General features: G+C 37.7%; 1 protein-coding gene across 2 annotated transcripts in view; it reads right to left on the bottom strand.

Moving 5' to 3' along the window:
• LOC109061879 (nucleolar protein 4-like) overlaps nt 1–15,636 on the bottom strand; it is an 88,990-nt gene that overhangs the window by 67,718 nt on the left and 5,636 nt on the right. For both annotated transcript variants that reach the window (XM_042712921.1, XM_042712922.1), the window contains exons 3-5: nt 4,880–5,035; nt 2,315–2,426; nt 237–346 (exon numbers count right to left, since the gene is read on the bottom strand). In XM_042712921.1, the coding sequence (XP_042568855.1) occupies nt 237–346; nt 2,315–2,426; nt 4,880–5,035 (378 nt within the window). The remainder of the gene's footprint in view (nt 1–236; nt 347–2,314; nt 2,427–4,879; nt 5,036–15,636) is intronic.

The raw sequence follows: 15,636 nt of genomic DNA, 5'->3' as shown, positions 1-15,636 counted from the left end.
GTTCACATTACAGAAATACCCAGCTTAGGGCAAGAAAATAGTGAACAGTGACTTTTTTTACCTTCTAATAAAAATAAATAAATGCAAACTGAAGTAAAACACCTCCTGTCAGTAATGCACAACGCCCACAATGATTTCTGCGCCATCTGGATGGACTGAAATGAGACTTGGCTGTTTACACGCTGAATGTATGTCGGTCAGTAAACATGTAGAGATGTTAGAGAAGACTGCTGTACCTGCTCGTTGTTATTCATGCACTGTAGTTTCTTCTGTTTCAAGTAGGTTGTCGTGAGGGGCATGTTGTAGTCTATGAGGTCAGCCATCAGGGAAGATGGTTGGTTATTCTCTGCAAAAGCATGAGAGATTTACAACAGTGAGGCCATACAAATATGATTATCATGACAGGAAAAGTGAATAATTCTGTTGTTGTACCTGAGATTCATATAAAGTTTGAGTACAGTAAATGTTACTTCTCTAAACTGTCACTAGAGGGCAGTATCTGCCCTAGTGTTTTCTGCAGGCACACTTCTGCCTCATATTAACAATGCCAAACAAAGACCTAATTATAAAAGAAAATCCATATGCAAATTGCATTAATATGCATAGAGGAATGTGTAGAAATTAAAATCCATTCTCCGCCCACAGCTGTTATATTTTCATGCAAAGCCACTCTAATGATGTCCTGTGATTTGTGTGCAAAACCACTGTGAATGTTTGTGTGAAGATCATGATGATAATGCTTCTGACTTTGACAGTAATTATGCCTGATTTGTTTAGTGTCTCTGTGTGTAGTTGTGTGTGTTTATGCACACATATACACTCAATTTTAAGTGCACTGTCAGTATATGGTCCTCCTGAGTTTCATGTGGTCTAAAACATAAGAAATTCCCAACAATTTCCTTTAGACTTCACGAATGTGGAAGCATTTTTAGTCATATAACAGCATTCTCGTTTATGGATTTTATCAGCTTTGAGTTAAAAGAGCCATGAAGCAACCCATTACCTGCTGATAATCTCACGCACACATACACACGGTAATGGATGAGCTGTTCGCTGTGTATTGATCACCCTCATTTTCTCATTTCATATGGATTTACCACAACAAACTAAAATAAATCCTTAAGGAACTAGATCACCGCTAAAACCAACATAATAATGGTTAAAGACAAAAATGATTTTCAGATGATTTCCAGTTTTGTCCGGATGCTAAAAAGATTATTAAAAACATAATGATTTAAAATATACTTTGATGTAAAATGTTTAATTCAACATCATTTTCTCTTAAGTACACTTCAGAGGCTTTTTATTTCAATAATATTATATTATATTATCAGATATGTGGATGAATGAGCCGATATCAACTACACTCTGAGCGTCAATTAAAGACAGAGCGAGTGTACAGTAATTAATTACTCTGAATAATTCAGCACTGAACTTTCATACGGCCGGCTGCAGGGGGGTGTGTGTGGGGGTCTGCACACCCCCATGGGCAAGAAGCCAATTAGCTGCTCTCTTTATGAGCAACACCCAACCTAAACCCAACGTTGACACAACGCTTTGACAGTTCAGGCCCGGGAGGTGTTGCCTATCTGTTTATCTCAGCGAGCGGGACGTTTGAGGGCAGGTCTTCTGATTAGCTACCCGCACTGCGGGGGTCAGACTAACTGGGATTGCAGTTTCACCGAAATGTCAAAAAACTGAGATATATCCATTTATTTTTTCGTCCTAGTGAAAATTTCCCAATCAAAATCTCTCCCCCAATGGATTCCACCCACAATCACTCTCTCTCTCTGTAGAAATAATCTGGTTTCAGAGGCATTTTCTTTGTTAAAAGGCCTGTAATTGGGCTAATTGCAGTGTGTAGGGAGGCTAGCAGGACACTCCAGTGACTGCAGCCTAATCAGAGGGTGTTGAGATGTGTGTGTGTGGGTGGGAGGAGGTGTGGCCAGAGGGGGTTTCATTAGCTTCAGGCTGGTGCGACGGGGGGAGCTCGTTACAGGGTGGGCAGGGGACAAAAGGGACGAAAGGGGATTTTCTTAACAAAGACAATGAGTTATCCAATTAAGCATTATGGGTTTGAATAAATATAGAGATATGGGAATGAATGCTTTCTACCTTGTGGGCCCTTTGGAAGCAGAGTCAATGAGATGTTCACAAATTGCCTTTGGAGTTCATACCTAAAGCCATACTTCTTACAACTAATGTATTGCAGGTTGGCCTGTGTGTGTGTGTGTGTGTGTGTGTGTGTGTGTGTGTGTGTGTGTGTGTGTGTGTGTGTGTGTGTGTGTGTGTGTGTGTGGTGTTGGTACGATACCTTTGAACTCTGCACCACTGGGGCTGATGTGCATCCTCTTCTGACATTCTCCACAGCTCATCAGGAAACGGGTCACCGCCTCTCTGGGCAGGAACGCATACGTCTCCGCTATCTGACACACAAGCACAAACCGTATTAAACTTCACATCAGGATCATTTAGACTCACAGATCATACAAACCCAAACTCTGAGTAGTATAGATCTCACACTCAGTAGAGCCAAAGCTTTTTTGCTTAATAAATGAAAAAATGGTTTCACATTAAAAAAATTATAGCAACAATTAACAAGATGGAAAGAAAAATGCAAAAAGAAATAAACCCCTTGGACTATTTGTTTATTTCTTCTTTGAATAAGGTTTACAAGGGCTGTGCACAAGTAATCATCTTGTGCAGCTGCTATTACTTGATATGTTAATAATCTTGATTTTTAATAAATGCATGAATGTTGACCGATTAATGTATTCATTATTATTATTATTATTTAAATTTTTTTATTCATTTACCTTTTAATTTTGGGGGATTTGGTTTGAACATGTATGTTTTTTGTACAAATGCACATATACCCATGGTCTACATTGTCTTATATTCTTCCACATACACACTCTCACAGCCTAACAATGTTATTTAGTATGAAATATTGGATCAATTGAAATTTACACACCAATAACTACTAGCACTAAAAAAAAAAACCTTATACTATATATATATTGTAAATATATATATATATATATATATATATATATATTAATATATATATATATATATATATATATATATATATATATATAGAGAGAGGAGAGAGAGAGAGAGAGAGAGAGAGAGAGAGAGAGAGGAGAGAGAGGAGAGACAGAGAGAGAGAGAGAGATTTAAAAAAAATTTTTTTACATTTATCTCGTTGTTTCTTATTGGTTTAGTTTCTCCCTCCTCAACCTTTCTGCCATGAAACTGGACTAAAAAAATAGAGAAAGTACACCCCCACATTGTAAGTCCCTCATGTCTCTCTAATCTCCCATGAGGCTCTAACAAACAAGCATGGGCGGCCATGGAACCACAGCTGGAGGGTATAGCATGTACGCGTGTGCATTACGAAGGAAGTAGCTGAACTAAACTGCAGCAGTGATACAAGAGCCATAAAACCTGAGCTTTCTCCTTTCCAGCACCCTGATTGCTCCAGGAGATCCTAAGAGGAGCAGGCTCACAATTCCTGATGCCCAGGGAAAAGCTCTGCTCAGGGCCCTGCCCTCCCCTCACACACAGCTGTCAAGCACGAGAGGAACAAGGAACAGTGTAGAGGACACAATATGTGCGTGTGTATAAAACATATCACAGGAATAATTAATGTAACAAAACCAAAAACTAAATTATTTATGCATTTATGTGCAATTGCTTGTGTGCATAAGATATCGACTGTTAATGCAAATGAGCGCCAACATCCACTTTTGTATGTGTCCAAGAGAGGGCAGCATCACTGGACCTGTGGACGTCAGCATAACCACCAGACCAGGTGAGAGCAGCCCATGCCACTCTCACTTCCTATGTTTCCATGGCAGCACATGTGTGATAGAGTTCTAAAGATGTTCACCGCAGACTTATATATAAATATATCTTCTAAATATGAACTGATCCCTGTCTCTGCCTACAACAATCCAAAAAAAGAAAGAAATGTAGAAAGTAAATACTCAATTCCAGAGAAATATAAAGAAATACAGAAATAAAAATGAAATGCAAAAACATGAGAACATAAGAAAAATTTGAAAATGTAGGAAAACAGTCAATAGAAAAAGAAATGAATACAGATTTATTTAGAAAGACAAAATCTGTCACAAAGAAAGAAAGGCACAGATACATAATCAAAAAAATGCAGAAATATATAAATGCATAAAAGAAAGAAATGTATGATGAAAAAGAAAGAAAGAAAGAAAGAAAGAAAGAAAGAAAGAAAGAAAGAAAAAGAAAAAGGCACAGACACAAAGAAAAATGCACACAGACAGAAATACATAAATGAAAGAAAAAAAAAGAATGTATGATGAAAGAAAGAAAGAAAGAAAGAAAGTGATGCAAAAATAAATGCAGAAATGCAGACAAAAAATAAAAACTGCACAAAGAAAAAAGAATTGTACATATAAATGCAAAAAGACTGAAAAAATGAAAGAAAAACTGAATGAAAAAAGTTGCACAAAAAACATACAGAGTGAGATTGCAGGAATATATAAAGGGAAAGAAAAAAAATGTAGAAATAAAAGCAGAAAGAAGAAAAAAGAAAGTAGTACTTAGTATCCTGCTTTTTTTTTTTGTTTGGTGTTGTTTATTATTATTGATTATTCAAGAATTATCAGAGGCAAGCGATTCTCAGCTACAATCCACAGCAGGAGCCGCTCGCTTCTGTTCATAAGAATCACAGAGGAAATAAATCAAGCTGACAGGGGAAGGGACACTTTAGGTGACAGACAGATAAAGGAGGTCAAAAAGGGCCGCACAGGGTATTAAATCTGAACTATATGAGACCATAGTCATACTTCCATGTCTGATCAGAGACTATGAGAAAGAAGTTCCATGCTTTGCTCACCGCTTTATATGTTTTCTTCTGTCCGGCGTGTTTGGGTGCTTTGGCCGGGTCGGAGCTGAACTCCACATGCATGGCATAGATGATGTCATAGAAGTCCTCCACCACAGCGACCCTCTTCAGAGTGGAGCTCTCCGGCCCTGAGCTCCCGTCCACACACTAAAATCACACAGAGAAATATATAAACTTACTTCATATATAAATAGTCAAATAGTGATTATCACAGCACATAATTCTGTGCTGTAAAACAAAAGTGTTTTGGTAATATGATTATGGATGCCTATTTTATCTTTTTAGAAAGAATTCCTTTGTTAAATGATTTTTACTTCGTTCAGCAGGTTTACTATTAAAATAGTTTTATTCTGTTCAGTGTGACTGGTTGACATAAGAGTGCCAGAACAGGTGTGTGTGTGTGTGTGTTCAAGACCAGACTCTCATTTAGCTGAAAAGGATTGAAGACCTTAAAGCTAATTTATTTATGAATACAATTTGGATGGGACATTTGCAAATTTAATAATCTTCAAAGCATAAAAGATCACTTATGAGACCAGCACTACTGTCAACTGCTACGGGCTAGTGGCATCTTTTTTAAATAGGTGTATGTAGTTAAAAAAATGCTTTTTTCATACATTTCTTTTTACATAAAGAGTCAAAATTAAATGAAATTCACCTGTTTTCTAAATGCATGGTTTTTATGCTATTGTCAATGATTAATCCATGCATATGTTTAATTTTTTAATAAAGGTTTTGGAATTATATTTTCTTTGGTAACATATGCCGGTTTATCCAATCATTTAATCCACTTAAGTCTCCATCCAAACAATATCTAAATGTACAGAACCAAATGCTGCCCAACATTTTTTTCTGTTTTGATAATGTGGTTGTGCATCCCAATTTGGAAGAAAAGATATGTCTTTACTTCATTGTAACATTAAGAGCAACATTATTTACAATGATGGCCTGGCAAAGGGATATTGTCCTCTTGAACAGAGACAGGGAAAATTAGGAAAAATTAAATATAAACACAATATATTAAACAAGGGTAAATAAAAATAAATAATTCATAATACAAGAACAAAATGGATTTTAAAATGATCTAAAAACAACTCTGCAGTACAGACAAAGGCTTTGATTCTCAGGAGGACTTACAAAATGGATTTTAAAATGATGTATCTCCCCTCTCCCGGAGAAGACGAGATGTTTTTCCTCCGGGGAAGAGAGGGTCTGTTCACGGTGAATGGTGGACACAATACACTTAAAATAACCACAAAATAAACATCCTGGAAGATTTTTCCTGTATTACTGCATTTTTATCCAAAAAAACTTAATTTGAAAAATTACTTGAAATAATAAGGCAGTACCATGGTTCAGATGGTAATACTATGACACAGTTTGATGTTCAATATGCTTTGGTACTTGGAAGGTACCTCAAAGAATACCCAAGTATTATCATCAAAAAATATTTTCCATTTTATATATATATATATATATATGATGACACAGTTTTATATATATATATATATATATATATATATACATTTTATATATATATATATATATATGGTAGTTTGGGGATCCAGCTCCCATTGGAGGGCCAGCCTCGTTACCATGGTAACTGCTGCTGGCCTCTTCGGTAGGTGTGTGGGGCAGCAGGGTCATGTGACACACACTGAACCTCCAAGTCAATGCTGGACTAGCTAACTCAAATCACCATCCACATCTTCTGTTCCTTTGACTGCCCACATCACATGCAGTGATGCTCTTCGCCTCCACCACTTCCCTCACTCAGACCCCTCCACCACCCGGTACAGGGCCACGGGTCAGCAAGGGTGTATTGGCAAAGTAGCGCCTCACCGACTCCCATCATTTTAGCATTAATGATAACATATATTTCACTTACAAATTATCATATTGTGGTATATGAATAGTTCTACACGCGATGAACCGCTGAAGTAATGGAACACGCGCTCACACATGTTTACTGCTGGATTCCACTCCACTACATTAACTTCAGGAGATAGGACACGTGTGCCAGGCTCTGCCAATGTGTGTGTGTGTGTGTGTTAGAGATTCATGCTGCTGTAGCATGATGCCGCTCGGCCTTCAACCCTCCCACCCCCCTTTTCCCAGCGTTGCGGGGCACATCAGCGGCCTGGGACGATAGTGTGTGTGACAGCAGCAGCCCAACCACACGCGCCAATGTGGGACACGGGAGGGAGGGGGTCAGAGCAGCACCTTCAGGCGCAGCAGACAGGATACTCACACACATACTCTGCATGCCCATACTTACACACAGGGCGCACCTCAAGGCATTGAGGACAGGACAGAGAAAGATCCCCCTTCCCCCAATGCCTGCACGGGGTCAAAGTCACCGAACCCTGAGAGGGTAAACGTAGGCTGTCCTGCACACATACTCACAGCCCGATATTAGCATTTTCTTTGTGCCACTGCAGCATGGCATCACATATAAGGATAAAAATCAAGTGCAATTTTATTGCATCAAAAATGAAGACAATGGCTGTGTCTAAAACCTTGGTGGGCAGCGCATCATAATGTCCTGTCTACTGAGATGTCTTCATCTGGTGGATTTCTGGTGTATTACTGTCTGTGATATACTACAATCCAGTGCTGTGTTTGGCTGGAAGAACACAAATGGTATCTGTATGGAGTGATTGAAAATAGTAAATTGGTTTATAAATTATAATTTTTTTCATTTTCTCAACCAATAAATAAACACTGTTGTTATTAAAGATTTGCATCTGATAGGGTCAAAAAACAAAACAAACAAAAAAAACGTTCATCAACTTTAAAAATGATTAAAACGGGTTGACATCGAAAGGCAGTGCGTACAATACAGCATTTTGGGTGTAAATTCATTCATCTTTTGGTAGATGCTAGTCAAATTAATCAAATGTTAAAATGTTTAAATGTTAAAATATATACATTTAGAAAAATATTTTACCCACAATGCATCAAAAAAGCTCACTTTTATATTGTTGGGCAGTTTTAACATTTCTATGATTTTAGTGCTGTTTTGGAGCACTTTTTGCACATTACTCAATTTTCATTAATAGACCGGGCAGGAGGGCACCATTTCAGACACAGTGAAAAACTGCCCGAAATGAGCAGATGAACAAAATGAGCAAGGGGAATTACTCCTTCCCTACACCTCCACCTCTATAAGCGGATGCTTGTGATGTTTTTAAAGCCTCACGCTTTTTCTACCTCCCCCATTCTCATGATTTCTCACATTCCCCCCTCCATGAACACTAACACCTCTAACCCAGAACCTCACTGTCTTCTCCCTCACTCCATCTCTCCAGGCCCTCGATCCTTCCAGCAGCACCGGATAATTACAGCTTTCCCTCTTTCCCTTTTAATCTCTCCCTCAACACTCTCTCCTTTCTGCTACTCTGTTTCTCTCTTGCTTCCACTCCCAGGTCCCGGACCAAACAGCCCTGTTGCTAAGAGACAAGCTGGGTCGGAGCAGGAGTGGCAACAACGGCAGCTCCCCCACATCTCTGCCTCTCTGGAAACAAGGGATGGAGTGATTGGGAAGAGTTCAGTGGAGGGGAGAAGCCCTTCAGACATGTGTGCTCAGCCAAAAGGAAGAGACAGACACCAACCCCTCACCGACATACAGACATAAAAGCAAACAATAATGACAAAACTGCAGAAATTCTAACTTGCACACCTGCACAACAAGCTCGGCATGGCGAACTCAAGAAGGAAAACCTGCTGATGGTGACAAACATTTACGGTACTGAAATACGGCAGACAAGGGGCCTGGCCTAACCTGTCTTCCCTAATTTTCAACAACAGGCTTGTACCATCTCCAGGATGCGTGCTTTATGTTTTGGCACACATCCAGAGGGCAGAACTGCTTCTCAAGTAAATCTATAGTTTTAAGTACATTTCTGTGTTTTTCCTTGAAAACAGGACAAAAAAAATAATTACAGAAATGAGAGGGAATGTGGGCACAGGGGGTGTGAAGAGGGTTTTATCTGTTGAGGAGAGATGGACAGGATCGAGTGGGAGTGAAATGAGTTTGACTGGGTTAATGCTAATTGTGACAAGCGGTCACAGTTTATGGGCTAATCTTGGCAAACGGCTGCGTAGATAAACAAACTGATGGCTAAATGATGGAAACGGTGTGTGTTCACAAGACTAACGAGAGAGCAGGAGGGAAATATCGCACATGCATTTGATCTTTCCAAAATCTTGTGAGCGTCCCACAGAGGCAGCATTTTAAGGCATCACTCGGTTTGTTAGTATTATTTTATAGAAAAAAAAATGTAATTGGATCAAATAAGTTAACAGATTTTTGTTTTAGTATTTCTATTTATCGTTTAAAATAAGTGTTACCATTTTTTTTTTGGTCCATCCTTTTTTTTCCCTAGCCATCAGGGCATCCCACTATCTTTCAGAACAGACCTACTCTCTCTTGATCTGCCCTCTCTCAGTCCCACAAGGCTTTTCAACTAGAGTATATACCCTCAACTTTATTTCCTAATGTGTGTGTGTGTGTGTGTGTGTTGGAAATGAGATTGGACACACACTTGGGGTTACACTGCTCCATTATGACTTAAAGGGGCCACAAACACACACACCTGAGTGAATGCATATGCAGAATGAATGATAATGCACTGCAAATGACAGTGTAGTGATAAGGCACACTGTAACTCAGAGCCTGGAGCCAATTAAAACATTGTTAATTTATCCTGCTCTAGAGCACTGAGACTCTTCACCATGGCAACCACAGGAATGCAGGGAGGCCAGAATACGCAGCCACTCACCTCACAGGCTGTCCTGCAGTCACTACAGCATGCAGACGCAGTGAGATGCTGATGGCGGAAATGAAGATGAGTGACTGTACTTGTATTCTGTTAGCTCTTGTATTCTCAGCAGTGATGCAGCTGCGAATAAGAACCCAGGCCAGATAAGCAGCCAGTATTAGAGCTGTTGTAAATTATTAGCAAATGACTTGATTAACATAAACGTCCCCAAAAAAATCTACCAAAAACACTAGATGCATTACAATTTGCAGACTTTGTGTGAGTAATGTGTAAACACAGAAAACTCCAAAAAGAAAAAGTGCACATCAAATAGGAGGATGAGTCACTTAACCAAAAAAAAAAAATGAAAACATTTCATGCATTCAACTGTCACAGCTTTCCTTACAAGGCAGAAGGGACAGGGCTAACAATATATGATGCTGGATGACAAAAAAACTTTCATACACAAGACAGTACATAGAGTATATAGTTCATAGTATATAGTGCATCATTTGAGACACAACTACTTTTTATATGAATTTTGTCAAAAGTATTTTTTTTTTTTTTTTTTTTTTTAAACAGAGGACCATTGTGTTCTACAACAATAAAATGCAAAATCCTAAATAATAACCAAGTCGATGATAAGAAACTACCTAATTAATAAGAAATTAATTTGGATTTGAAAATTTGGGGGCAAATAACGTCAAAAGTATTTTCATGTTAAGTATGTCATATTTGAACCAAACAGAACAGTAAAAATAACTCTCCTTGTCTGCTCTTGGTCAGACAGAGATATGATTTCACAAATGTGACTTTATATCTTCCTATATAATATATATAGCCACTTTATGAGACAGAAAGTCACACTGTGAGATATAAAATTGCTAATTTATTTCCTAATTCCTACAGTGTGACGCTGTGATCTCACAGTGTGGTATTATTTTTTTTCTTTTAAACTTTATCTCAGGATTACCTTTTTTCTGAGGTGGAAACTGGTTAATGTCTAAACCAAATGTACACCCTTCAGCTTAATCAACTTCAATTTTATCGTCCTCCACTTTGTAAATATCTGCAACATCAGCATTGAAAAAAATCATGTTTGGCCACTGAAGATCGGTCACTATAAGCACGCAAAGGTGTACACTGTTCTCTACATTATCACTGCATCAGTTATTTCTGAACCTGGTTCCTCCAGTAGTTTCAGTCGCATAATATTAATCTCCTTCTAGTTAACAGGAAAATTAGACTTATTTCATTTCTCTGTTCACGGATGATAAATGAAACTAATCATTTTGGCCTGTCATTAGCTCCCTGCAGCTGTGTGTATGTGTTTCTGCTTCCAGGGTGGTGGAACGATACTTCCTCTTTTCTCTAATTCATAAATAATCACTCTCTCAGTCTCATATCAGTCTTCACAGCTCCACAGCTGAATCTACGGCCACAAATTACAGACCATCCTCCAAATGAAAGACGTGGTTTTGTGTGAAGGCACCTCAGATATGAAACTTGTGAAGACCCCATGAATATTCAGAACCAGTCACTCTATTTGCAGGTATCAAAAGTAGCTCCACACTGACTTTGTTAAAATCAATTAGTTCCACTATGATAGAGTGTGACACAGTGCTCTCTTCTAATCTCTCATTCATTCCACACACAACCTCAGTGTCAATGTCATGAGATCAGTTTATCAGCGGTGCATGCTAAAGCTTATGTCTAGCCTGGGGCCAGTTGCATAAAGCTGCTACTAGCACCCTGCTGTCACTAGCTTGACCAACTAGCAGCTGCCAAGGGGGAATCAGTCTTACTTTCCCAATACAAATAAGACCAATCTACCTTTTCATAACTGAATTAAAAAAGTTATGACCAGTCTTGAAGAAAAAAAATTAGATGACTAACTTTAAGACTAGTCTAAACAACTGCATAGTAACGCTTTACCAATGCTATAGCATCTTAGCAGCTGATAGGACACTGCATGTAAACAACTATAGCAACCACCCAAAACATTTTAGAAAAAAGAAACAAGCTGCATACACTCAAAACACCCTAGCAACTATATAGCCACCCTGCAACAACACCTTAGCATTTAGCGACTAGTTTTGTGTCATGTAAATGTAAACGCAGTGAATGTAGCGACAGAAACTTAGTGATGGGCTTTTTTTTTTACTGTGCAAGTAAACATTTACTCAAATCTCACTAGCAACCATCCAAAACACCTTAGAAAGAGCATAACAATGCTCTGCCAATGCCCTAACAGCATCTCTGAGGCTCTTATAAGGGATAGTTCATCCAAAAATGAAAATTAAATTAATTTTCGAAAATCATTTAATGACCCTACACTTGTTCTAAAACTGTCTGAGTTTCTTTCTTCTGTTGAACGCAATAGAAGATATTTTGAAGAAAGTTGGTAACCAGTTAACTGTAGCCTTCTATAGTTTTTTTTCCTTACTATGGAAGTCAATGGCTACCAGCAACTGCTTGGGTACCAACATTTTTCAGAGTATGTTCTTGTGTGTTCAGCAGACGAAAGAAACTCATACAGGTTTGGAAAACTTGAGGGTGAGTAAATCACAATTTTTGGGTCAACTATCCATTTAAAACTACCTACCTAAACTACCTAGCAACAGCCTAGAACATCCTAGCAACCATCCAAAACACCTTAGGAAAAGCATAGCAACACACTGCATACATTCAGAACACCTTAGCAACACTTTACCACCCTCAGCAATACCTCAGCATTTAGCAGCTACTTTTTAATTTTGCATTTTCGCATGAAGTGTAAACTAGAGACTTTTGATTGTGCCAGTAAGCACACTCTCACAAAAAAAGGTGTCAGATCTGTCACTGGTATGGTACCCTTTCAAAAGGTACAAATATGTGCTTTGCACCATACACATTTTAGGGGTAAATAATGTACAAAAAGGTACCGCCCCAGTTACAGCTTTTGTACCTTACTACACAAAACACCCTAGCAAACACCTAAAACACCTTAGAAACAGCATAGCCCTTTACGCAAAGAAAATATATTTCCTAATATATTAATGATCAATATATTAAATGATATAATGGTATATTAGAAAATATACAGAATAATACATACATTAACATTTATATGGGAACATCTATGTGCAATATATAATCAATAAAGGTCCAAACTTTTTAAATATTAGATGTATTTTTGTCATAATTTCTAAATATATTGGTATGTATCAATATATAGCCAATGTGTCACATGGTCAATGCATATATTGCTGTAAACTGAAAAATATAAGCAATAGTTTCCCGTATATGGAAATGTATTATGTAATATATCACATTATATTTTGCAGGATATTCCCATATACTTTTGTTACGTACACTTTACCCTCTTAGTGGCTAGGTTTATGTGACATTTCCTTCAAATCGAGTTTGCTGAATTGTGTGACACTCTGTTACCTGTAGGAGCTCTTAATGAAGTCCCACAGAGAAGAGGACATTGTGTGTGTACACTAGAGACTTGCAATCATGCGTATTGCCCCTTAAGCAACAGAACAACACTCTCTGTTCCAATGCATTCGTCGTTTTATCAGCTTCTGCCCTCTCCTCTCATCCCCCTCCTTCCCTCCCTCTTCCTCTGCTCCTGTTAGCCTGAACACTCACTACCACAATTACCACCGGAGCTGCATCTACAGCTGCTCAACTAGCAGAGGGGGGTCAGGACCACTGTGTGTGTGTGTGTGTGCACCCCTGGTTATCAGAGGGAAACTGGAAAGGACGGCGAAAGAGAGAAAGAGAGAGATGTTTTCTCATGTTCTCTCACTGTTGCGAAGCCGAACAAACCGAGAGCTCTTGATGAGCAGTCAGTGGTTGTGACAAACTCTTGCTCTTTACTTGCTCTGAATGATTAACCACTCAGGTCATTGTCCTTATACACACCTAAACACACACACACACGCAGGCACTAATCTTACCAGCTGGTCCCCTACACCTGCTTTCTGTGTGTGCATGTGTGAGAGTGTGTGTAAGAGATATTTGAGCCCCAGGTAACAGCGACTGGGGGGTAGGGGGTGTTGTGAGGAAGCTCATCTTTGGTGGTCACATGAAAGAGAAAGAGGTGCACTGAAAAAGAAAACTTCAGCTTGCTTTATTTTTGACAAAGACACTCAAGTTTGTCAAATTATCAGATCATTTCAACTTCTCTTTCTCACATGACCTGCTCACAATTACATGAAAGTGCAGATACTATTTTGGTAACACTTTAGTATAGGCACCAATTCTCATTAACTAGTTTATTAGCATGCCTACTATTAACATATCGGCTGTTTAGTATTTATTCACTTTTCCTTATTATACTTATTCTACATGACCATATTCTACATCCCTAATCCTACCCAATACCTAAACTTAACATCTACCTTACTAATTACTAATAAGTAGCAAATTAGGAGTTTATTAAAGCAAAGGTCATAGTTAATGGTTTATTAATAGCGGGAATTGGACCTTAAAATAAAGTGACCACTATTTTCTCTAAATAAATTCAAAATAAAACTAAAATCACTAATTGTGGATGTTACAAGAGAATTTAGGCATTGTAATATTTTAATGTATAGTATGAAAAATGAATATTCATGTTCAGATTTGTTTAGGAATACATCAAACAGTGATCAGGGCTGTTACTGTTAACTAAAAGCAATACTATTAAAAATAACTTTTGTTAACTGAAATAAAGCTAAAATAAAATATAAATATTGGATTTAAAAACATTAAAGAAAACTTGGTGACCAACTAAAAAAAATGTTTAAGTACTCAAATGACTAAAACTGAAAAAGAATTAATTAATAAATAATAATAAAGCAATGGAGAAATATTTAAAAATAATGATAACAGTAATAATAAAAATGGCAAAAGCACATAACTGAATTAATTAAACTAAAATTAAAATAAATAATACTAAAATAACACTGATAGTGAAAAAAAAATCTAGATGCAAAAATTTAGCATGAACAATTAAATACACTGACTGATACCAATAAAATAAATAAATAAATAAAAAAACCACTAATCAATATGGTACCAATATATTGTGTATCCATCTTCATCAGACACCACTTTGTGACTTTCAAAACTGTTTAAAGAGAGAACTGGCTTTAAAAAAGGGCTTTAAAAATCCTTCTTTAATTATAAAAAAATAAAATAAAACAATCGGAAAATCGGAAATAATAAACATGTCACAGCTCACTGACCATCCAGACAAACACTGCAAAAACACCTCCCACTCCAACTGTTAGGGTATGGCCCATAATGATGTCAAGAATCACAAGCACGTTCTCTTCTGTACACCTGCTCATGGCTGACCACAAACAACCATCAAACATTTCTTCCCAGTGTGTGCCCAGGGAGGGGCTTTCAGTAATACAGAATAATTTAACTCAGCGTTTGGGGCTCCTTTAGGGCGCTGAGATGAATGGACTGATAAAACAGGCTGTCCCAGTTGAGATGCTCCCTTAAGCGCAGAAGAGGCTAGACCACACACAAACACATACAACTGAGGACAGAGAGAGCTATATTTTACACATATTGGAGTTAGTGAAAGTGAGTTCACAGTCTTCATTGAATATGATGCAATAAACTGCAGTGTACCACTAAAAAATCATCTTTCTTTCGAGTGGTCACAGGCTACATGCAAAAACTCTAGATGTCTGATTCATTCTATGAGCTCGTTGTATTGAGTGAATCAAAACCGTACAGCGTTTAGCCCAATTTCCTAAATGAATAAATCAAAAACATACAGCATGACAAGTGTAGCCCAACTCACGAACAAATTACTTTTATGAGACAGTTCTCAATGAACAATATACAAAGAATCAAGTGTATCCCGATTCCCAAAGATAATGATACCTATGATCAGATTCTTCTATAAAAAATAAAAAAAAAAACACTGCAAGAACATCTTTTTTTTCAGTGAATCAAAATCATACAGAATGAGAAGTCTAGCCCAATTCCCTAAAT

The sequence above is a fragment of the Cyprinus carpio genome, chromosome A23 (assembly GCF_018340385.1).
Source record: "Cyprinus carpio isolate SPL01 chromosome A23, ASM1834038v1, whole genome shotgun sequence".
Taxonomy (NCBI): Eukaryota; Metazoa; Chordata; class Actinopteri; order Cypriniformes; family Cyprinidae; genus Cyprinus; species Cyprinus carpio.
Note: the sequence above shows the minus strand (reverse complement) of the source record. Positions and strands in the feature narration are given on the sequence as shown.